The sequence below is a fragment of the Hyalella azteca genome, unplaced genomic scaffold (assembly GCF_000764305.2).
Source record: "Hyalella azteca isolate HAZT.00-mixed unplaced genomic scaffold, Hazt_2.0.2 contig5778, whole genome shotgun sequence".
NCBI classification, from domain to species: Eukaryota; Metazoa; Arthropoda; class Malacostraca; order Amphipoda; family Hyalellidae; genus Hyalella; species Hyalella azteca.
Genome location: NW_025935958.1, coordinates 57,571 through 83,819, shown reverse-complemented (window position 1 = coordinate 83,819; position 26,249 = coordinate 57,571). Strand labels below are relative to the sequence as shown.

The 26,249-nt window shown below is 39.8% G+C and overlaps 1 protein-coding gene across 1 annotated transcript; it reads right to left on the bottom strand.

Moving 5' to 3' along the window:
- Positions 1-5,344: 5,344 nt before the first annotated feature.
- Positions 5,345-25,242, bottom strand: LOC108679411 (protein Optix). Its single transcript, XM_018168029.2, has 2 exons — positions 24,518-25,242; positions 5,345-6,656 (listed from the first exon to the last, which is right to left on the bottom strand). Exons 1-2 carry the CDS (start codon positions 25,180-25,182, stop codon positions 5,711-5,713), a joined length of 1,611 nt encoding a protein of 536 aa, XP_018023518.1. The 5' UTR covers positions 25,183-25,242; the 3' UTR covers positions 5,345-5,710.
- Between the last annotated feature and the right edge of the window lie 1,007 nt (positions 25,243-26,249).

Sequence of the window (26,249 nt, the reverse complement as noted above, 5' to 3'; positions counted from 1 at the left end):
CAGACTAGCAACACCGGCAGTAAACATGCAGGCTATATAGCAACAACGGCAGTGAACAGGCTAGCAACACTGGCAGTAAACAGGCTATAGCAGCAATTGCAGAAAACAGGCTAGCAATACCCGTAGTCAACAGGCTATAGCAACAATTGCAGTAAACAGGTTATGGCAACACCAGCAGTGAAACGACCAACTCTAAAAAGAAGTAAGACATGATAAAGCGACAATGGATCTAAATAGCACTAGAATTCAACAGTTCGGGCGAATGAACTAAAAGGCGAGCGATTAAAGACGGAATTTTTATAAATAATCTTCAAACCACACCACTTTCTTGACCTTACTCAATATAGACAACTCCTCTTTCTCAACATAGTCTTAGACTCATCTACACCTTTTAAACAGTCAGCAATAACCTCATGACAACGTCTTAGTTTTTTCGCATATTTATGAATGCTCCAGGATACTCCTGAATTTTTCTGAATACTCCCGCATACTACTGAATGCTCCTGAATACTCCTGAATACTCCGGGATTCAGCTGTTTTACGCGCCTGACCGTCTCCGTACGGTGAGCCATGAACCTGAGGCGCTCAATATGGCGCTGCGCTGCGGCCGATTGATGGTCTGGAGCTCCTGCAACCTGCATGTTTGTTTTCCGGCCATTATTATTGCCACAAAGACACTCAATAAATTCGCGAGGCTGGATACGCGACAGCAGGAAATTCGATGAAAGTCGGCTTTTTTGCGTCGATGAGTCGAGGCTTCCTGTGCCGCTGCGGGCGACCGCGAGAAGACGCCACAAATGAGACTCGCAGCCACGCAGCCACTTTGCTGTTGTGGCTGCTGTTGGACTTGCAGGTGTTGCTGCTGCTGTGGCTGCTGATGTGGCTTACAGTTGTGGCTGCTGCTGTGACATCCACTGAACCTGCTGCTGGAGTTTCCTAATGTGGCTGTTGAGACTTGTTGTCGTGGTTGCTGATGTGATTGCCAATGTGGCTGCTGGTGTGGCTTATGGTTGTGGCTGCTGCTGAAGCTTCCTAATGTGGCTGCCGAGGCTTTCAGATATGCCTGTTGCCATGTTTGCCCATGTGAGAGCCAATTTAGCTGTTGTTGTGGCTTCCTAATGTGGCTGCTATGGCTGTTGCTGTGGCTGCTGCTATGGCTGCTGCTATGGCTGCTGCTGTGGCTGCTGCTATGGCTACTGCTGTGGCACCTGCTGTGGCTGCTCCGGTGTATGCTGCTGGTCATGGCCTTTGATGTTGTTGTCGCTGAGATAGTTTTGATGCATGACGCCTGTGTTCTATACAACCTCACTTTCCCTCTGTACACCCAAAAAATATGATTTTTTAATTAGCCCTTCCATTATAATCAGCTGAATATCCTAATAGCTCCAGCATATTCACCAGCTAAATGCTAACCGTCATCAGCATACTCACCCGCTGAATGTCATCCATTTCGCCATGGGTATTGAGCCAAGTTGACATTCAGCGCGCCGCTCGTGGCGCTGCCTCGCTTATCTGTACCGTTGAACTTGACTGCGATTCGTTCCATGTTACAGAGCACGAACAATTGAACACGGCTGTCACTGACGACAGCAGCCAAACCAGTTCTGCTTTCTTGAACAAACTTCCAGCCTAATCTACTGGCAGGTTATTACTCACATATTCAGCTTGGCTTGCTCATGTCTTAGAACCACTCCACTCGCTTGTTTTTAGGCGTCTAATACTGACATAACTTTAATTAAACGTTGTTTTAACGTTGTTCGTTAATGACGTGTACAATGTACATATAGTTCAGCTGACTAGATTACCGTTAATGTCAGTTGTCAAACAGTGCGTCTTGATCGAATTGAGAGTTGAGATTGCTTTGTAGATAGAGCATCGTTTTCATACGTGAACAGTTAAGAATTTATGTGTAATATGTTTGTTTCCCAAATGAAAATCTGTTTGTTGGGCACATTTTACAAAAAAACTGTGGAAACTAAAATTTGTGTATTTTTCTTGCTACAGCTATGGAAATTTCGTCTGTCTGGGAAGGTTCACGATCATGCAATGTTGAAATAATTATTGATCAGCAGTTGAAATATTACTTGGCAAGTCTTGTACAAAGAAAAAAAACGTTGCTGTACTTGATATAGCTGAATATTGTACACCACGTTTCCATTAGGGAAACAATTATTTAAATTACCTATTTGAAATTCAAGGAAAATTCCCTTGCAAGCCGAGGACAGACGAGCATTCAGTAGCGAGCAGACAATGAGCCCGCTCAATCTAAGATATATCTTCGAAAATCTATTAACCTATCGAAAAATGTCCGAGTACCACAATTTAGGCACGAATTTAATTGCATCAGATCTGGGATGCTGTGTCTGTCCGTTCTTCCAATCTCAATTTCATCGCCATCGTTCGATTTGATGAACGCAAATTTATCGATATGGCCAACGCGGATGTTCCAAGCAAGCGATCGGTTTCCACCCTGCGGAACCCTGAAGAATAAACCTATACTACTTTGCCCTGCTGTCTGCTGATGACAAATGCAATGCTTCATGTTCGGACAAGAGGCTGCTCGGGGAGGGGTGATGGAACTGGGAGGTTACATTGAACTTGTTGTACCCACGCGACTACAAGGAGTTTAAAACTTGTTGAGATAAGCCACATTCTAGGCTGCCGAAGAATCAAGCCGACGGAGTTACACGTATTTTACGATAGGCGATAATGCCCGGATCTTCGGGGATTGGACCTATAGGAGGTCACCGTTCGCAGTAGAAACGTAGCATATCAAGTGACACTAATTTTGTAGTGAATACGCTTCTATCGGAAAATTAATGCGGGGCCCGTCTGTATAGAAAATATATTTGTCACAAAACCGTCATCGTTTCTGACATTAGTGAACTTCTGGTGAGGGACTAACGCTTTGCCTAATTGTCCTCGTGTCGTTTGAGCCCGTGGCATCAGATTGTCTTCGCCACATACTGGACCAGCCGGAGCAAAAAGTTTGTTGGTATTGGGAACGGGCAGGATGCAATGGAAGAATATTCCTTCAAGTTTGTGTTTCTAGTTTATCTATTAGACAGCTTGAATCTATGAGACGGACAAGACCTAGCGAAGAAAATTTCAAGAAACCACAGGGGCTTCGTTTTCGACGTGCCACGGTTGAATGAAGAAAGATTTTCTCATCAAACTTCGGATTTTATGAAGAATGGATTTCACTTATCCCGCATATATACAGTACGCCCAAGTGACAAAGCTAGTCAACCATTCCCGTGCTTGGGTTTGCCACCTTTCCTCCGATTAAAGCTGAACATACCAAAGATCGATGGTGTACCCACAATCTAGGGAAGACAGTCAACGCACCATTGCAGTTATCCCCTACCACGGCAGCCATTCCCACGTACCATTCATTTCCTCTGCCGGTCGAGTATGAGTACCTAAACTGGAAGGAGAGATATATTTGAGTGGACAAAAAAAACAGTCTATGTAGTTCCAATCGTATGAAATGAACTAAAAGTTCATTTCGTTTCCGTTCAGAAGCTTTAGAAAGCAAGTTTTGGCCGACACTTGGGATGAATGGACAACAACATCGACTTCACTCAGTAGCGCGTATGCTCATTAACATCGTAGGCTATGTTGTGGAGGCACAATTAAGTTAGCTTCCTTCACAGGTAACGCATCCTCTACGATGCTCCTCTTTTGGGAAAAATTCCAAACCCGTGAGCCTCTTGAACAACGACGAACCTCTTCTGAACGCTTTGGCTCGCGCCCGCCAAATGTTAATGTAAGTTTCCTGAATTAAATAAACATCAAATCAAAGTAAATTCACTTTGCGAAGATAAACTTCAATAAGTGCCATTTAAACAGTACATTACTCCAGTAGCTTCTGGACACTTAATTCGGTTGACGCAGCATCTTTTAAATTTAATTCCTCTTACTTTAATTGCGAAAGTGTTAAGCCTTTATCTATGGTGGCCTATAATCCCGGAACTGTATAGAAACTTTTCAATTATTGAAGTATCGCGGGCTTCAGATGACATAAGTGTGGGCGCAATTGTTATCTGTGTATTATTTTTACTCGCGCTCTCGCTATTATATGTCTCGCCTCTGTGAGCACTGTACTTACTGAGGATGTGCACACAAGGTGAGCAGCTTACTTGAACTTTATGTGTAATTTCCTTATCTAAATATTTGACCAATGGTTGACCTTAACGCGTTAGTAATTCAGTTCATTTCTCGTACAGTATATCTGCTTCTGGTCGGCTTCCGTCCAGCGTGCCCGCCTGGGCCTTTAAATCGTTCTATTTGTCAATTGACCTACGTTATAAACTGGGACCTTCCGAGCTGAAGAACTCCATATAAAGATTAAATATAATTAAATTACTTGAATCATCCTCGATGTGTTTTGATAGATAGAAAGATCAGCACTTGTCCTATTCTAGACGAGGTTTACCTCCAGCGTTGGGAATAATTCTCAACATCTCGTCATCAGTGGACGAGAGACTTTATCGAGCCCACATAAAGATATAATGTTTCTTTACAGTCGATTTAGGACTATATTTAAAAGACTATGTATATATTTATATATAGGGCGTATAGGATTTAGATTTCCAAGGGCAGCACGTGTGTTGTACTCGTTAAATAATCAATTTTGCTGAACGTTAATTAAACTTTCGTCCGTTAATTTGAACAATTATCTTTTTGTTTTATATATTTTCTTTTTCAGTTGATAATAAATTTATATAGCAGTTTAATATTATTGTCCACATCATGAATCAGGGGGAACTGAAATGCATGTAATAGAAGTTTGCTATTTATTCACGCATGTTGTTATAATAAAAACATACGGATGAAATTTTCCTTTACCGTTCTACATTAAAACGATTTATAAGAAATTAGAACAATTAGATTGATGTATTTTATGTTCTGATGAAAAATTATTTTTTATCAAGAAAAAAATTAGATAAACCTTCCATGGATTCTATTGTATCCTGGAAAACAAATACAGAAGAAATAATGTCGTCATATTATCAATTAATGAATCCTGATATATGCATTGTTGCATGATTCAAGAGAGAAATTGCATGATTGAGAGAAAGCCTGTGCAGTTATAATTAATTCGATGCAGCGAGCTTCTAGCGAAACGCATGTACCCTTCGAACATCGATAAATTCGAATCCATTTTATGATTTTAAACTTCGGCGCTTATATAAATCGTTACCTTGATTGAATAATGAGAATTAAATCATCTTAATCACTAAATTCTCTCATCTCATTTAAAATGCTCAGTATTTAAGACAATGGTTTTATAAAAAAAAACAAGTTATAATTTTTTTATCGCAGTTTTGGTGTAAGATATTTGTTCATTTTTCAGGATAAATGGTCAAAGAAAAATTTTGTAGATTATAACGGATTTTGCTGTAATCTTCTATGTAAGTCGATTGTTTATATACGAAAACACAATCAATACTATACGTAAAAATGCACGTATTTAAAGGATAACAGGATCGACACCCTGCGGGAGTCGATAGCAGAATTCTACTTTATATCAACCTAGAATACAATAACCAACAACCTGCATTTCGGTGTAAATTTCTTTAACCGAGAAATAAACATAGATATATGTACATTGCAGAATATGAGATGTTCATTAATTGCTAAGTTCTGCCAATAAAAATATTCTTTTGACTTGATTAAATTCAATCTATGTTGACTGCCCCGCCAGTCACGAGGCATCAGTCGCAGGTCGAAGCTCTAACTTGATAGGTTGGAAAAGTCGCTCCTGAGGGGACGTGTTTTCAACGTGATGCTTTTTGGTCACTGGAGAACAAGTGGGGGACCGAGAATGAGGTTTTGTGGCAGTCTTATTAAATGGAGGCGTCCCTGGTGGTGCAGAGTCTTCTAGTTCTTTCTTGGAAGCGAAGTGACCAGGCGGAGGAGTTAGAGGTGACGCAGGCCTTTTGCTTTGTTTAGGTGAAATTAGAGATTCAATGGATAAAGTAGAAGGGAAAGTTCTGGGATAGGTTAGACTTGCAGAAGTGTTAATAGCCGAGAACGTTGGATAAGGAGACCAGTTATTTAAAGGCGGGCCGAACGCCAACGATAATCTGGGAGGAAGGCCTGATGTAAAGGGTGAGAATATTGTCGAGGGGACTGTCAGCTTCAAGGCACTCTGGTCCGACTCAGATGTTATAGGAAATAGTCTGTCCGGAGGCAAAGGTGCTCGCGGAGCAGGAAAGAATAACTCGTGTGGTGAGGCTTTATCCTCCCAAGAGACCCCAGGAAATTGATTAATACTCCCGAATGGACCGGTGAACGCCCTCGAGTTGCATGCATCGCCGGATGGACTTTCCGTAGATAAAAATTGACCAGAGTGAGGCAGCGTCACTGGGTAGTTCATTCTTCGCTCAAATTCATTTACTTTTGAGTCACTGGTAATGCTGTGGCCGTGAGCTGATTCTATGGTACTGTCATTTTTATCGTCTGTACTTTGAGAGAGTTTTGAAATGGGCGATCTCTGACCAAGGCTCGTCTCCTCGTCAGACGCATCCTCTTCAAAGGGTGTCGGGGACCCAGGGTTGATGAGGTCTTCGTCATCATCGTCGAGGCCTGGCGACCGAGGCTCTGTGTCGAGCTGTGAGGTCGAGGACGACCCTCCTTGTTGGTGCAGCCTGTAAAACAAATACAAAACACGAGTTATTTTTCTGCTCCTGAAGTGCGGAAAAGTCTTGGCTTTCATTTTTAGTTGTAACGAGTGGGTAAGCTTTAACGAAATCAGTCGTATGCCCCCTGTACTGTGGTTGGCCTCAACGAAAGTGCATTACAAGTATAGATGACAATATTTTGCAGTTTAAACATCCATTTAAATTTTTGTTGATTTGGTGCGAGTTTATCTAAGTTGAATGTTGCAAAATAAAGTCAATGTTCTGAAATAAATGACATTGTTTTCCAAATTCAAAAAACAAATGCTGAAAGCGTTGGCTTTTTTAGCTGTTTGTGCATCACGTGAAAAAAAGGTAAAGAAATCACGTCAGTACATGTTGCGAGTTAGTTTCGTTCGAATTATTGTACAAATACAAATATAGGGTAAATATTGATTATGCTGACCACGATTATTAACGAAAACATAGCAGAGACTCTAAGTATACAGGGTTAAACAATAATACGGCTAACACAATGAACACTCAATGAACACTACCGCTATAACGATACAGGAAAATATTATTGAATTCTCAAAAAAATTTTGCTGAAAAATCTAAAAAATAAAAAAAAACAATCGTAATGTAGTAAATCCTGGCATCGAAGTAATGTTGATATTTGGATTTTTCTGCAGTATAATCCTTCTAACTGGAAATGAAGGTCTATACAAAAGACTCTCAAAAGAGCATAAATGAGAGCCCATGTCTCATTGCCGCAATTATGTGAAGCAATTCCTAATTACCGTTGCCGCGTGGTTTTCCACGGCCTAAGCACTGCATATATACGGACATAATTTGTAGCCACGGCGGCGCTTGTCGTGTGAAAGCCATACATAAGCTGTGCTTAAACCACTTAATATTTATAATAGCGTCGTTCATATGGTGGTGCATAGAACACAACACCGCTAGCCAGTATTGTTTTCACTAGAAATATCCACTTCTCTTCTGTTCACAGCTTGCTTTGTTACAGAAATGTACTGTATCAGCCATGAAGAATCATCACGATTATCACGTGTCAGCTTTGTCTGTTTCAATGTTTCTTTCGACATGACGCGCGTAAATGAGTTGATATCTGAAGGTGGTGTGTTCCTTTATCAACTTCTTTTCACCATAAACTGTTAATCTAGATTTTTATTTTTATTTTTACTAGTAATTTAATTTCCTAGATTTCCTGTCTCATTTTCAAATTTAATTTTTTTTATTTAAAGCTCCCTTAAATTACATGACAAAATCATCTTGAAGCTCAGCGTAAAGTCATGCCTGATGCGCTGCAGCGATATTGATCACGCAAGATAAGAAAGAGAGTATTTTATGATGTGTACAAGGGGAGGGGTAAGACGGAGGGGAGGGGTAAGAAGGAGGGGAGGGGTAAGAAGGAGGGGAGGCAGGTTTGAGGAAGGGTTAGGGGAGCCCTGCGGCTCCCCAGCCATCAGCGCTTGAGCAAATAACCAGAAAATGACTCAACGGAACATTGTTGCGACAAATAGGATTACGCGCGAGGGTTTTGGCTGCTGCGGTCGCGGCGCTCTTCAGCTGAGCGCTCGAGCTCTCGAGTTCTCTATAGCGCTCATCCGCGCGCGGTCAAAATTAGAGCGCCAGACTCTTTATCCAATATATGCTTAATTTTAGCAAGGGATGGGACTGGTTCAGCACACGCTTAGTATTAGACTGGCATGAAGGTTTATATTGAAACTATTATAAGTAAATTATACGAAAAGACTTATTTAGCTCACGTATATTGCTTGAAAATAGGCTTTCAAAAGCCTGACGGGAAACTTTACGTATTAATTTGTATAATTAATTACTTAATGAGTCTCTAAGTAGTATCGTAATCGTTGTTCCTGTTAAATACTATAATATATGAACACATCTTTCAAAAGCTACGACAGTGCGTCAATGATATCAAAAAAAGGAACACATTATTCACAAACTCCGAATAAATCTGCATGGGTCTACTGAAACTTTAACTCATCTTTATAACGCTGTTCAGACTCACAGTTGCGGCATAATTTATACAAGACCAGAGACAAGTTTTTCCCGGACAACATCCGTATGCATACATAAATTACTGTTGAAACATTCGGATATTTTCGGATGAACCAGCGATTGAATATTAGGACGGTAAGAAGTCTTGCCTGACTGCAAATAATATGTGTGACACGAACAATATTGACCGTTCACATGCTTATTTCTCATATACCTGAATAAATGGAAATGAAGACAACTTTTCTTTCTGTAAAATTCAGAGAAGGTTTTTAAATTTTAATTATATCATGGGGAATATATACGCGCACTGCGACACTCTACACACTAAGTACGACACTGACATATGACACTGTACACACGAATGCTTGTGTACAGATGAACTTTAATCAATATAGTAAGTACATGTATCTGTGTTACTAGGGCATGTATAAACGTACGTAGATCATAGCCAGTGAATGCCCATTTCATATATACACCATTTGCAAAGGCTCGCAAGTTACGAAATGTGAATTTGATACTTACTGCTTTCATTCTACGTTTTCATTCATTCGTAGACCACAACTGAATGAGTCTTTGCCACCTCACGCAGAAAAGTACGCAAAAATCCAAGTATGTGAATGCAATTCGATGTATTTTAATATCAAAAGATACGTAGGCTAGAGCACGCGAATGTAACTGAATGCCGTCTATTATTCTTGATCAGCCCGCAGCTCGGGACCATTAGTCGTGCAGTAAGCTCCCTACAAGGCGGCTCCCCCTTAAGACTTGTCTTTTATTCAGTAACAGCGCCGCGACTTGTCTCTATCTTCGGAAAAAATGGTGTTTTCGTGCGGGATGTTGAAGGCGTTTTATCGACTGCTTTCTTTAAAGATGCGCAGCTCTTCTACGACGAGACGAACAGGGCCAAGACGCTTGCGCTGTCTTCTTATAATATGGTAGGCGCGGTGTGGCTCAACTTTTTAGGTGGCCTTTCGGTGGCTTATAGGTGGCCAGTAATGGTGCGACTATGGAGCACCACTAAAAATAATATAATATGCAATTTGGAGTATAGAGAGCGTGTGTTAGCTAGTAAATTAAGACGGTAATATGAAATGAGAAAGCCCATTATTTAGTTGGAAAATATAAAAATATCGGATTCAATTACTTTGGTATAGAAAAGGCTCAAGAAGTTTAACTCTGCATAAAAAATTCGTTTTGTGAATGTTGCTTTGCGTATCGAGGTTGGAAATTAAATATCTTTCACAAATAATTTTTTGAAAGAACGAATTTAATACATGAACGACATAACTGTTCATTAATACTAACGAGAATTCAATAAAGCTAATTGAACAATAATAATAATATTATTATCCCATTATAAGATTTACGAAGCACAGGAGCGGCAAAATATAGTAAATGGGCTTTATCAAGATCAGATCCGTAGAAAGAAAGAAGCAATTAGAATGAGGTCCTTTACAAACGCTGAACTTACACCTATCGCAAACATTTTGTAGCAGAACAATAATGCAGTAAAAATTATTTTATAAAACAGAAAATACTACAGTATAACAAAATCTTAACCAAACCTATGCAGGTGCCAACATTAATTCGTTAAACAGAACTTAGCATTAAGTAAGCCCAGAGCGAAGTAGCATATAACGAAGCACGCTGCTATACGGGACTATCATGTGTTCTGTATATACTGGACTATGCTGGACTCAACACGATGGTTCATTTTCTTGTTCTTCCTCGCTACTAAAAAATCCTGAATATTCATGCAAAATATTCCAAAATAACAGGAATATTCTAATTAATACATTGCCTAAATATTAGTCCTTCTCGATCAAATGTATCCCAGGAACTACTCGCTATACGTCGTAGTGCAATAAATTATGACGTTATTTCAGAGGCTTTTCCGCTTTGCGTTATTAATTAAATTTGGATCCTAAAAATCCGGGACAGGCCTATGCCATGGGGAGTATTTTTAAATTGAGTATTTTTAAATTGAGCAAAATAAATTTTCATAGTTAAAAATATCTTGACGGGCCTTTTAATAACAACCTGTGAACATTTTTGCTGGCAACGTGAACATGCATTGAATTGAGTAAATCAAGGAACTGGAAAATTCCTTTGAACAAAATTTTGTGAACTGCAAGTTTGTCAACAAGAAATCACGTCCGCTGTCACAAAAGTGTCATGAGAGACAGTCATGTTCATCACCCGCGGGATGGCAACAAGCGTTCCCAAGCATCATTAATCCCGACCCATTAACCCCATAAGGCACAGAGGGGACGCTCTGTTAACCCCTCATGCAGAGATTGTCAGCCCAACACAGCTTTGATCTGAGCTCCACCGCCGAACCAGAAGTCGAATGGGATGAGTAACAAACGTGGAGAAGACATATGGGGATGGTACCAGAAGTGGAGGGAACCGATGGGAGAAGTGGCAGACGTGGAGGGAGCTGATGGGAAGAGAACCAGAAGTGGAAAGAACCGATGGAAAGAGAACCAGAAGTGGATAGAGCTGATGGGAAGAGAACCAGAAGCAGAGAACCGATGAAAAGAGAACCAGAAGTGGAGGGAACCGATGGAAAGAGAACCAGAAGTGGAGGGAGCTGATGGGAAAAGAAACAAGAAGTGGAGAAAACCGATGGGAAGAGAACCAGAAGTTGGGTTTACTCCATAGATGTAAATAAGGGTTGCAGGTGCCATTTCTCGGAAATTGACTCAAAGGCTAAACTAGATGGACGGACCTATTCGACTAGTATATAACCATTCGGTAAGCGGTGAATAATGTGATATGAGTAGATAATTTAAAATTAAATAATAAATAGTGACAGATAATATATTGCCAAGAGCAGATGTTATGAAAAATACTGTTGGAACTAGGGAACTACTTCTACCATTTCTATTATTTTTTGCAAATATATATAATTGAATATATTTCCTAATATATCCAACGCAAGTAAGACCTCTACCTTAGCGTAAAACATGAATGCACGAACAGTGTAAACATGAACTTGTATTTCTTTACTCCTTGAAGCCAACATAACCTTTAAAGATACTTTAGAACGCCTTATCAAAGTCATAATAAAATTGGGAGTGTCATTATGCTGTACTTAGGACTTATCGCGTCCCATTTGCTTTGAACGAGACCTCATTTACGCTTGGGTCATTCCTTATGTATGTGCAGAGCCTGACGACCTGTCAAGGCATTATAAAACAGTGTCGCATCGTGAGGCTGGAGCGACACATGCATTTGCTTTATCGTTACCATGTGATTAGTTGCCGAAACTTGGGTTGTTATCTTATTTTGCGTGCTGCTCCTTTGTCGAATTTATGGATTGTATGACGGCATTCATTCGTACAGAATAATTAACGACGTAATGACAGTAATTCAATACATTCTCCATGCATTTAGGTTGCTTTTATAGCGAATAAGTTTAAAATATGAAATTAAATTTAATATAGAATTATAAAGCCTCTTATCGTTCGCTTGCGATCTTGCTGCGCCGAACCTACAAAGCCGCCACCAGAACGGGCGGCCGCTGGAACTTTTTAAATGAATTGTTTTGAATGCTTCTCAACTGACAGCAATATTGTTAAACTATTGTATGTATTATACTCTGATTGCGGCAAGTCAATAACACATTTGGTCACGCAGGGAAATTTGTTAGTCACATCTATTCACTTGGGTCAACCGCGATCTCAAACATTTACACTTTTAGGTGAACGTCCGGGCCCAGTTTTGTTCTGTGACACACTGGAACCTAGTGGATGGCATATCTACTAATACACTTTTTTGTTGTGTTTGGTAAAATGAAAATTGATCGCATAAACGAGATTCTATAAGTCATCCAAGCCATTTTTTGTAACAGATTTTTTGTCTCTATGTCAAAATCTGCTTAAATAATTTTTAATCAAGATAATTAAGGATGGATGAAGAGCTATTACTGCACGCTCGAGCTTCATGACAGCTGCTTAGATTACCAGCAATATTTATGAACCAAAAAGTCTAAAACAATCAATGAGCTTCATATAAACCTGCTAAAACCAGTACCCACTCTATGACAATTGTACAGATGCCCGGCGGTTATACAGGCAGAGTTTTAATGTGTAAGTTGCTGTGCATGGTTCGACCTGAATATCTTCCGAGTGTTGGTTCAGCTATTGACGGGGCACACTTGAAGTGAAGAACTACATCGCGTCTTGAGTTACTCCATGTGCTCCAGCTCCTGCATGGAGGCGTTCTGTGCTCCAGCTCTTGGAGGCGTTCTGTGCTCCAGCTCTTTGGAGCGTTCAGGGCATATGGTTTGCAAAATAGCCTATAATTCGTAAGATTACATCTAATGGGATTTATTGATATATAGTTCATAAGATGACATTCAAAGGCATTTACCTCATCATGTTACATTCTAGGGCATTTAATACGTCACACTGCATGCAACAACATTAAATTCGTTATTAGATTACATTTCAATATGAGCTGTGAGTGCAATTTCAATTGAGACGATCGACCTCGTGCAATGACATAAGTAGTAATTTCTCCCTAAATTTCTATGAGTGCAATTAGAAATGAAGTTTTAAGTGCACAAATGGAGCTCGATCAGAGCGGCGATCTAAAAAGCGAGATCCCAGGAATGATCTAAAAAACTGATCACTGCTGAGCTGTCCCGAGGTCCGATCTCTGAAAGGTAATGTGAGATCTTGATGCGCTACCTGTTGATGATCGTCCGTCTTCAAAGGATCGCAGATCTTATCAGGCAGAGCTCGGCTATATGGATGCTACATTGAAGCTCTACACGGCGTCCACAAAAGATCAGTTGAGCAAATTCTAGGATGTTTCTGAAGCGCGTAACACAATCTGTGGCCGGCGCGGCTATCATGTGTCGCCGGCAGTTCGTCTAGAGGATCAGAGCTTCTGGACGCATTGCTTGTTTTTAATGTGATAGCTTCATTGGGGGCTAGCGTGACGGCCAACGTGTGTGACGACAATGTGATAGCTTCATTGGGGACTGTCGTGACGGCCAACTTGTGTGACGACAATGTGATAGCTTCATTGGGGGCTAACGTGACGGCCAACGTGTGTGACGCCAATGTGACAGCTTCATTGGGGGCTGACGTGACGGCCAACGTCTGTGACGCCAATGTGATAGCTTCATTGGGGGCTAGCGTGACGGCCAAATGTGCGATGACAATGTGATAGCTTCATTGGGGGCTAACGTGACGGCCAACGTGTGTAAGGGCTATACGGCCGAGCAATAGTTCATGCACTGCTGGTATACGGTCACACACGGTCGTATTCAAATGATCAGAAGCGATCGAGATTTTCAGAGATATGAATGGATTCCGGGGTAGTCTATGAGGAACACGGGTAGTGTATAGTTAAGGTTACAGTCCTAGTTGGGAACCTTAAAAAACACTAAAATTATCCTTCTTATATACTGTGAACGAAAGTAGAGAAGGAAAGCTCCAGAGAAAAAAGCATGTTTGCGTTCACGCCTGACTTGTCACTCAGTATATACAACTCATAGTCGCCCTGCCTGACATCAACCACCCCCCACGGTGCGACCATCACCAAACCTGCCATAATTTTCAGTAGGGATTTGGCCGCCATGCAACATTAGACAATAAAAAACTCTTATACCCCTTCATTAGCGCCGCATCGTTCACTCATGGCTTGATATCATAGTCAATATTTCAACATTACAATCTACATTATTAATGATTTATGCACACACTTACTGAATATTATTAGAGGTGATTATCCATTGAATAAATATCTGTACCTTATTTACAATCTTGCATTAGTTATATTTGTTTAATATCATGGTAATGCTGCTGTAATCACATACACGCAAGCTTCGTTTGTTCATGTGTTCATGTCTAATAGTATGTTAATTATTTCTTTGGAAGAGAATAATTGAACCTCGTTCATAATAAAGGCTGAATACATATCAGTCTCGTGATCATATTAATTATTGATACTATTTTATAACGAACCCTTCTATATCATGCGTATATTAAATCTTCTTTGAATATTCAATAAACCATGAAAAATTAACTGGCTAATTTTTTATCGGAAGATTTTATTGATCTTAACATATCATGTACTTATTATATTGCACCCTGATCGAGATTTCTCTTATGAACCTTGATGTGGGATCAACCTCCCTACTTTGTTACCACAGGTTCTTAAATTTTTTCAAGCGCTTTTGTCTCAGACACAAATTATCGCATTAGACGCAATCAAACAAATAATTTTGAATTTATTGTTTTTAAATTACTTGTCGCGAATATCCAAATTAACAGAAACGCTTTTAATGGACAGTCGGCGACAATTTTTGTTGGTTTATTATTCGGCATCGTCGAAAAATTGATTAAATTACAAGTTATTCTTAACTGAGAAAATCTTGGTGCAAATTAGCAAATTATTGTATATGAATAGGCAAGTTATCCCCTACTGCGCGAGAGGCATATTATTTAGTACAAAATTTGTTGAGGTTTTTCAGGACGGGAACTACTTGCGTCGGGTTTCGTGTTGCACCGCATTCCAGGCATACTTCTTAATACATTATCAAGTTACAAGAGTGGAACTCATTCTCTCGTAAATTAAGAATATCCTTTGTACAATAAACGAGCTCCAAGTTGCGAGGATTCCAAGATCTGCTTCCCACCTGGAGGCCTGGAACTGAGACTGGACTCCCAGACTGTGTTTAGAAGAGCAGTGAAAAGTGAAATTGCCAGTGAATCGCAATCTTTGGAGGCCATATGCCACAATCTGCCTGAGGACAAAGGCCTCACAATGCACGAAGCGTCATAGTTATCTTTAAGACTCGACTGCCGCGGCCGCAGCGTACAAAGGAACTGGAGTGCGTTAAGGTATGTGGATGGAAACATCAAGCGTGTGTGGCGTTATCAGCTATGACAGGCTTCCAGAGCTCGGTGTAAAGTGAGCCTTAATCTGTGATCGCTTCATTTGGCTGCTGCTTCACAGCCCTGACTGCAAGAGGCCTCAGCTGCTTCATACAATACACAGTACCAAACACAATAGAAAATTCGATACAGTAAATCGTAACAATGCCTTCAATTCCTGAAGTGATCTTCGCTAAATTCCAGGATTACTCGGCATTTCACGAATCAGCGAACATCCATAGAGCTGCTCTGCCACACGGCTCCTCCATCATGAAAATTAGCCAATTTAATTTGCTGCTACCCAAATTGGGTCCATTGTAAGTCACGGCAGCGAACTGGTTCAAGATATCGATTGACTTGAGTCTAATGCTATACAGTTAGCGATCAGGCTTCACTTCATGTGAACCAACAATCTCTGTCAACCAGAAAGGATTACAGAGATGCAACTATCAAATCCAGAAGCTGCTTTATAAGCATTAATAGTCTTCAGCTATGTCTATGAAATATGTGCAGTATTTAACCTAACATTTATGCATGTCTATCATTTGAAATCTTTGCCCAAGCTTCACCATATTTATGTAGTAATTTAGTTAGCTTATCAACAACAGTATGATTCCAGTATAACGAGCAATCAACATTGCTTATTATATGCAAATTATTATTATTTTTGAGACTTTAAAAATCCATGCGTTAAAAAACTCTAAAAATATTTCAGAATTTATATGTATTACGCGTTAAAAAGTCAAAACACTGAGTTCAAATTTATGGCATTACAAATTTCTTACCAGCCAAAAAATTTAACACTAAGAAATTTGTTCAATTACAACTTTTTACAAGCATGTGCATCGGAGCACGGCCGCAGACGGCCGGCCATGCCACGGCTCCGATTTCTATTCCTGACAGAGCCTATGGTGGATTTGACATGCAATCGCAGTTTGCCATGTCGCCGTGACTCACCTAATATTAATATTGTTGGTTAAAATTCGTCGTATGTCCTGCTTTTGTCAAAATTCTACTATAAAACCTTGATCGTAATTCGCCAATTGCTTAACTTTGTCATAATTCGCTTAATTATATTGATGGCACATTAAGATTTGTACAGTGACGGGTCCACAACTTTCAACAAATGCACACATAAATAAACCAAGTTAGTGAAACTGTATTAATTATAACCCGCAAAAGCTGTATACCTACACATGGTTTACTTCAACGACTTTTCTATACGTTAGCCTAACAATACTATAACAGCAATACTATAAGAATAACAGTATAACGTTAGCCTAACAATACTATAACAGCCAAAGTATTTTTACATTGGCAGTCAGAAAAAAATATACCCTGGTCATAAGTATACTTTGAATCGAAGTAAACTCTTAATTAAGGTGATCGAACCGAGAGCAAATTTATTCATTTAATTATCAATTACTTGACGATTATTTTGTATTTGCCCATAAATGCAAATCAAATATAAGTGGTGGCATGTATACATCACCTAAGCTATTCAGGTTAATGTAAATAGATATAGATATGGTGATTCATGCAGAGTTGCAGACTATAATAAAACGTAAGTATTAATTTACGTTTTTTTGCATACTCTAATAAAATGAGAGGGAGATTTCTGCTAATTTGCGTACAATAGGTAAACTTGAATGGTGATTAACGCTAACTGTAAAAAATTTGGATGGTGATCAATTTATGCTGATTTAATGATAATTATTCTGTATCCAATTCGAGGATTTATCTAAATCACTGATTTATCCAAAACAATTGGATTTGTTAAAAAAATATTTACCCAGAACAAGGATTTATGCAAACAAATATTTATCCAAAACAAGGATTTACCCAAAACAAGAATTTATCTATAATAAGGATTTATCCAAAAGAAGGATTTATCCAAAACTAAAATTTATCCATGACTAGGATTGATCCAAATCTAGGATTTATCCAAAACTAGGATTTACCTATGACAAGGATTTATCCAAAACAAGAATTTATCCAAATCAAGGATTTTTCAAGCAAAGATTTTATAACAAAGATTTATCCAAATCTAGAAATTATTCAAAACAAGGATTTATCCAAACAAAGATTTTTCCAAATCAGTGACTTATCCAAATCTGTGATATATCCAAAACAAGGATTTGTCCATTACATGTATGTGAAATCGAATCAACATCGAATTCAACGTTGTTTCAACCATTAACGTACTCAATAGCACTCAGTTTAATCGAGATTAAAAAGCAACAAAAATGATAAATTGAAGTGCACCGCTCTGTTAACAGCGGCCGGCATTTGAACACAACCGCGGGTTGGCAGGCCCGGCAGCCCTGCTCTCCCCCGGCCGCTGCGCTGCTCTAACGAAGCCCTTCGCCGCCCCACAAAAACGACTCAGGCAAGCCAATTTACAATTGAAATGACGCGCGACTATTGGAATTACTGAGCACGTTAATGTGTACACATGAGTACACAGCTGTACACGACACTTCATACGTGTCATACTTGAACACAAGAGCTAATAGCCACGTTCTGTACAAGGCAGTTCATACATGCCACATGGAAAAACATTAATATAAACAAAAAACATCATTATTCGGAAAAAGTGGCTTCTAATCATCCGAAGGCAGTTGCGAAGTATAAGCGCGTCAACACACAGCGTATTAATGGAGATATAAGGGCGTAGATCATACGTCAGCACGCAGCGTATTAATGGAGATATAAGGGCGTAGATCATACGTCAGCACGCAGCGTATTAATGGAGATATAAGGGCGTAGGAAGTGGTGCGTAAGGCTGGCAGGGACGGTATACGCAGGAGATGGCGGCGGCAGTGACGCGGCTTACGCAGCATTAGGCTCAAGTTACGCCAGACTTCGGCTGTACGTGCGAGCTGTTACAGCTGTAACAACTCGCTGTTACGCGGACGAGTTGTTGCTACTGTGTAACAGCTTGCTGTACGGACAAACTGTTGCTACTGTGTAACAGCTGTACTAGACTCACAAACTGTTGCTGTTGTGTAACAGCTGTACTGTACTCACAAGCTGTTGCTGTTGTGTATCAGCTGTACTGTACGGACTGTACGGTATATAGCGTTGTTTCAGTGTACGAGCTCTGTACAATGTAAGCTGTTACTGCAGCTCTATAGCACAGCTCCGTGTCTTAACGAGCATTGCAGCTGTGCAACAGCTCGCTGTGTACGCTGACGAAGCTTAATTTAATGGCAAAATTGAAATTTCCACAGGATTTAAATTTTGTACAAGATTTGCAGCGGCAAATACCGCAGGTCGAAACGATATAAAGTATACTCTGTATACTATTATAACTGTCATGGATATGCCCATACTTCTAACGCCGGTTTTGTGGAAGGTATAATGTGCGATAAATATAGACTCCGATATAGTATTTAGGGCGACATATAGCACAAAATTACGGGGCATATAAATAAGGTAGTGAGAGCTGCGTAATTATTCCCATGCAGACAAAGGAGCTTTGCAGGAGCGCAGGATCATACCCTCTTGTTGTGAGGCAGCCATTGAACTCAATACTAGCATTAATGTGCCCTCTGAAAGCCTGCCCTGGCTGCCCTATAATGCCCACTTCAGGGAACCCAGATGTTTTGGCAGCGCGATCTCGACGCGCTTATTAATCTTAGACATACACTAGACCGCGGAGCAGTGTTAGGGCCGGTTTAAAGCCGGCTAACCGGCGGCCATGTTAGTGCATCAGATAACGAACAGCTGGGGCTTTTAATTGGGTATTAAATTGGATTTGTACTGACGTATTTATGTACACGATTAAATTTTATTCATACTGACGTATCAAGGTACATAATAGTTGTTATATGTAAGCAGTTGCTATATGAAAATGATGGTAGTTTTCATTTCCAATTTTGACACATACGCGGTGTCATTAACATTTTTAACCCAAACACACGCAAACGAATTGCAATCAAAATAATTTTACATCATTCAAAAAATAGTGCCTAAACAAGACTATTCCATGGTTTTCTCTATCATTATAAATGCTATACGTTAAAACTTTAAGTAATCAATCATAATCTATAGTTAATTTGCGTCGCAGGCACACGCGCGGACGTGTAGCAATAAATAAATAGTTCGCAATCTTCGTGAGTTGCTCATAAGCTAGTATATCAATCATTGTAAATGTTAAAAGCCGTGCGTCAATATACATACTAAATGGCATGATGGAGATAAATGTTAAATAACTTATATATATTCAAGATTGAGCACTTAGTAACTTTCATCAATTCATATATATTGAGCACTTAATAAATTATATCCAATCATGTTCTAACTACTGGCATCAATCAACAAAAAAATCATTTTAGGATGACAAAGTTCATATACCCCGAAATTGTACGATACATCAATCGGTCTTGTGTAAGTATTAAGAATATTTTCATGTTATATTCTACAGGCAAATGAGCACGAAAAGAATAATTAGAGAACAAACACGAATTATAAATGAAAAGAATTGAGGAATAAAAATATTCAGTTAGAGTTTAAAGTCCATTGTTTATATCACTGATGGTATCGGTATTATAATCTTTGATGCATTAGAATTAGAATCAATGAATGCAATAGAATCGCTGCATGGTGGCACCATCATGGGTATCAGTATTGCGATTCCTACATACAGTGATGTGGAATGTGAACATTTAATGAATGTGAAAGAGTATGTATAGTGCAATTCCTACATACAGTGATGTGGAATGTGAACAAATAATGAATGTGAAAGAGTATGTATAGTGCAATTCCTACACAAAGTGATGCGGAATGTGAACAAATAATGAATGTGAAAGAGTATGTATAGTGCAATTCCTACACAAAGTGATGCGGAATGTGAACAAATAATGAATGTGAAAGAGTATGTATAGTGCAATTCCTACACAAAGTGATGCGGAATGTGAACAAATAATGAAGGTGAAAGAGTATGTAAAGTGCAATTCAGTAATGTGGAATGTGAAGTATTAATGAATGTGAAAAAGTATACGCAGTGCACGCGATGTTTCGCAGCTGAACGCGGATTGGCAGCCGGCAATATACGAGACCGAGATTATCTCTGAGAATCTGGCCCGACTTACGGCGACCGGGATCAGTTTTGAGCGAGTGTTGAGGTCTCTAAATAGAGAGGGGAGAGAGGGAGTTTATGGAGGGGAGAGAGGGAGTTTTTGGAGGGGAGAGAGGGAGTTTTTGGAGGGGAGAGAGGAGAGGGAAGGAGTGGGGAGAGGGGTGAGTGGGGGGTGAGTGGGCTGCCGTTTAGGATTTGCCCTCATAAGGTTCATATGGAGTGAAAATTAACGTGATTTTGGACCTTAAGGGACATATAACTGGACACATGATCCAGCATGATGGTGGGGAACATGATATGCGCGGAGTATGTTGAGGTGCATGATATGTGTGGAGTATGTTGAGGTGCATGATATGTACGGAGTATGTTGAGGAGAGGCAGCACTATGTAGTCATCACTATCACGTCTGTTCACTATCATACGTCACCAACATCTCTGTTGGCGCTGTTGCGTGATCGTCGCAACGCATCGTAACGGGACCAGCACGGCGCCGGCACCGCTGCTACGCTGGAATTCTTTTCCATTGAAAAGCTACCGCAATTTGGGGGCCAAAATCGATAAAAGAACTTCGGGTTGTGCGGGGTGAATGGGGGGTGTGGGTAAGGGGGGTGCACAGCTCAATTTACCCCCCCCCAAGATGATAGGACTCGTATTTTATTTGGTCGAATTTGAATTATCGTTAAATTGAGACGAGTAAAGCGGAGTAATAGCAAAGATATTCAGACAATAACTATTATTATGCTGATAATTTATCCGAAAAATATTATTTTGGCGTAAACTATTATTCAAGCCAATGATATTGATATAGCAAATACCATTAATTTAGCCAAAATCAATAATTTAGCCAACATGAGTACTGATGACTTTGCCAATATATTTTACCACGCATATGTCATAGAGTTAGTAGAAGATACCTTCAAGGAAATACTGAGTCACTATTAGTGATACCGATTATTTGAGTAAGATGATACTGGTAAATGAACGATCCGTTATTTAGTTGGCAACATATACATTGAGGTTATATATAAAACCATATACTACTATATAATAGGTAGTTATATAGTACAGCTGATCAACCATTAAATATGAGCGTAACTAAGCTATCTATAATAATTTAATCATTGTTAAACATTCTCTAACCGCCCTCCAGCAATTGACACATTTCATGTTTTCACTGCAGTGTCATCATTATTTATAATTGTTGTATATATCCCAAGCAAGTGGCAGAATATTTATTAATTTCTCAAAGATCCCACAGTTCGAACTTCCTCATTCTTCAAGAAATTTGTATCGCATTGTTATGTGAAGATTGTTATTTGTGTTCTAATAAAATTTGTATAAAATTTTCTTCTATATAATTTGTCAAATAAACGCACGAGTTGCGGAAAAAACCGCTTCGTTAACCTTAAAAACGCGCGCCGTCTTCGCAAGGTCCGACGTCTTGCGCATGTTCGTGGTCGCATTAGAATTGCTCTAATAATCAACGTAAGTTGATTATTAGAGCAATTTGTTCTAATAATCAATAATTCTAATAATCATTAATAATCAGTTATTCTAATATTGTTCTGGTTATCATATTTAGATAATGGAAATGATCACTGTTCAAACATTGTCTTCAAGTGACCAGAATTACCGCAGATCGCATCGTGAAGAATTGCTGCGGTTGTTTAGGCTGGGTAACATTTACCTCCACTGGAATTTTGATAATATAAGTGACCTGAAAATTAGTTACGTGAAACTCCAACTGCAGACAAGATTTATGTTTTTGAAATCGCTAAATAAAGGGAAACACAAGCAAACTTTCATTTCGCTTCGACGGGCAACATCGCACGAAATCTCCGCGAGTTTGAATTTTTTGAAGTCTCGTTGAGAGTTGAAAGTTTCTTGATAAATGCTCAATATCGGCACTGTATAAAGTGCAAAGTTTATACTTACGACTGATTTTACCCAAGTATAATTCATGTGAATTAAGGATTATAACATACAGTTAATCAAATTTAAGCTTCAGTTTGTCCTCATACTATAGCGAACATGCAATGAGTGCTACATTGTAAATTAGATTTTGATTTATATATAGAAGATAAAGTAAACTATGCCGCCTTATGGACACTCCACGAATTGCTGCAAATGCACTTATATGATATATATCCCCGTACGTTATAATAGCATGTTCTGAAGTATATAGATTCATACACTGACATCATGCCCTATATATTGGAAATTACATTATGAAACATTGATGGGACTACTACATTTTTTGATAATACTTTGTGCTTTAGAACTCTTCAATGCGTTTTTCCAAAGCTACCATAGATATTTAGAATACACTTTGCAATTGTATAATATATCTCTCATATTGATAATGAACCTCATGTGAATTTCAGTTTTTTTGTTAAATTCACTTATTTAAAACAAATGTAATTTATTAAAAATTTGAGTGCAAATTCCGATGTCAGAAATTATAGGAGCTGTATCTTCGAAATTTAACAATAGTTTTTCTTGCATACTGTTTATTGAAATAGATATTTTTAATTCTTTGAAAGACGTATCACATGGTGAATAATTTCTTTTCATAATGAAAGGATATTTTTTTAGGACCAATTTTATGAGTTTAGGGATAAAAAATGAGAACGTGAGGTGGTAAATCTAATTTTCAAATATTATGCAACTGTATGTAAGATAAGGAACATTTCTGTCCCATATATACATGATCAATTCATAGTCGTGAACGTGTTTCATATATATGCGAACATGTCACATGCACGGTCATGTCAAATGCATGAATAAATCACATACGCAATCAAGTCACATGCTGCGAAATCGTGTCACATGCGCGTTAATTTAACATGTAAAATAACACCACCGATATTTGCATGTCATTTATAGGGACATGGTTGAGGCGGATCTTAAAAAAATAATGATAGCCGGTCCCGTTACAAACTCGTGTCTTTACAAGTCGAAATGTCACAATTAAGTTTAGAATAATTACGAGGAATTATATGTGTTTCCGCAAACAGAAATTAATTAGCAGAATGTTATAATTTCCAAAAATGTAAGAACCATCTTGACTTTCTGCAAAGCAAAACGTACCCGAGGTGCGTCTCGAGTAAGGAAAGAATTAAGATGAATGTTAATATGCGAGTATTGGAAACATATGTTAAATATATCTGATGACATTAAAAATATTTACCACCTCACGTTCTCATTTTTTCCCTAAACTCATAAAATTGGTCCTAAAAATTTATTCTTCATAATTAATATACAATATAATAATATTAATAGATAATATAACAGAAATTAATAAGTAACAAAATATGTGATTATGACAAAATTCAAGTAATAGGAGCCGCTTTGTGGCTCACAACGCGATCGAACATCTATAAAATATGCATATCAAAGAAAAATTTGTCATCCTCATAATTAATACAAATTTTATTAAGTGAATTAAGTAAAAGAATTTGTAAATTTTTCAAAATCATTAACGACAAATGTCATTGCCGCCATTTACTCCAATGTTTACACAGGCATTAACGCAGCGATCATTAAAGTTATATAATTGACCAGCCTCCATGCATGAATGCCCAGTGGCGCCGACATCTTTGGCGCCGTTCTACCTTGTCTTCCACCGCGTGTATCATGACAAGACTGAACACTGCACGGTCCACACGATTGCGTCTCGCAGTCAAGCACAATGCAGTGCCTCAGTTAAATTTATGCACATATAATGGCGGAGTGACGTCATGTTGGGCATGCCTGAGATTTAGAAAATCGACCAAAAGAACTGCTTCCGCAAGTGAGAATCAATTCCGTTTGGTTTAGTGCTAAGAAATAAACTATTACGTTATAACTAAAATTTAATTTGAATATCTCACCTATTCTTGATAGCAGCCGCTCTGTCTCGTTGTCTTCTGTTCTTAAACCAGTTGCCGACTTGTGTTGGGGTGAGGGTCGTGGCCTGGGCGAGCTCTCTCTTCCTGCTGGGGTTGGGGTAAGGGTCCTGTAGGTACGCCTCCCTCAGGAGGGTCCGGGTCCGCTCTTTGAAACAGTGGGATTTCTGTTCACCGTCCCAAATAGTTCGCGGGAACGGGAATTTTTTTCTAACACGATACTTGTCGACAGGACCTAGAGGCCGTCCTCTGAGTCGCTCAGCTTCCTGGTAGTGCGCCTCGAGCCACAGCGCCTGCAGGCGCGGGAAGGAAGCGCGAGAGAATCTGTTGCACTCGACCAGAGCGTAAAGCTCACGAAAATTGCCTAAATGGAAGGCGACGAGCGCTCGTGCCCGCACCACAGCCTCGTGCTTGTTCAAGTCTTTCAAATGCGGATGCGCCACAGGTAAAGACCACAGAAATCTACCAAGTCTTTCTATATCACCACTTTCCTCTAGCGTCTCGCACACCGCGGCGACTTGCGTAGCCGTGAAGGACAGGGACGGCAGATGCGGTGTCATGTTCGAGGTGCTCGTGAGTACAAGGGGCGACGGCGCCAGCAGCGTTGCTGCAGAATAAGCTGAAGACAATCCCGCTAAAAGTCCCGCCATGTTGGGCTGCTCCTGCAGGGCCCGCAGAAGGTCGGGCAAGGAAGCCAGCGTGGCGACGGCTGCGGCAGCACTCACGAGACTCGGACGGCAGAGAGGCGTAGCCTTCCCGAGGTCCCTCCCTTGCCCCTCACGCACGACACCCGGACAACAGAGAGGCGTAGCCGTGGCAGGATCCCTCCTTTGCCCCTCACTCACCCGGACGACCGCCGACAATTGGACGGAACGCAGAGTTTCCATGGCGACTGTGGCTGCTGGCAATGAGTAGGCGGACGCAGCTTTTACGTTGCGCTTCTGTTGATTCGGTAACGGACTCTTCGGACTGTGAGGCCAGTGAGGGCCGCCCCTCCTGCTAATGTAATAAAGGGGCAAGGTATCGACCAGCTTGTGGGGGGCGTTGAGCCACACCTGATGGCTGCGTCTCATATCACTCACTGCAATATCGCCTTTACGGAGTCAAGGCTTAAAGCCTCTCAGGCGGCGTCAATGGAGGATCACCGGATAGTTCTGAGTCTTGTGATCGCCGGCTGGTCTCATCACAGATATCCATAATGATAACTGCTATAATTGCCGCAGCTAACAATCTACTGCGAGGTCGTAATGATGCGCTGACGTGCATTACGTAGTACAGCTTGTGAACACAAGAAGCTTTTAAGTCATTAGGCAAGACACACACGGGCGCTATCAGCTCGCTTCATCACTCGCCCACTCGATCGCTGCCCTACCGCATAAAAAGCATAAAGGATTCCTTCAGAAAATTCTCTTATGTGCACGCCTAGGGACGTTATTTTTGCGTATGGTGAAGAACATATTGGTATTATGAGTTGCGGAAATTCCTTTTATATATGGCGCAAGTTGTATTCTATCAACATATTTAACTTGAGTTTATTGTAAATCACTTAAGAGTTTGATTTTACTTCTCGACTGAACATTAACACCAAATTTTGGATCTTTCACTGTGTCACAAATGTTTGATCATAATAATAATTAACACTGAACCTAAAGTATGACATAATTATAATAATGAAGTCTACAGTACCGTATATGGCATGCATGCATAGTAAACTGCA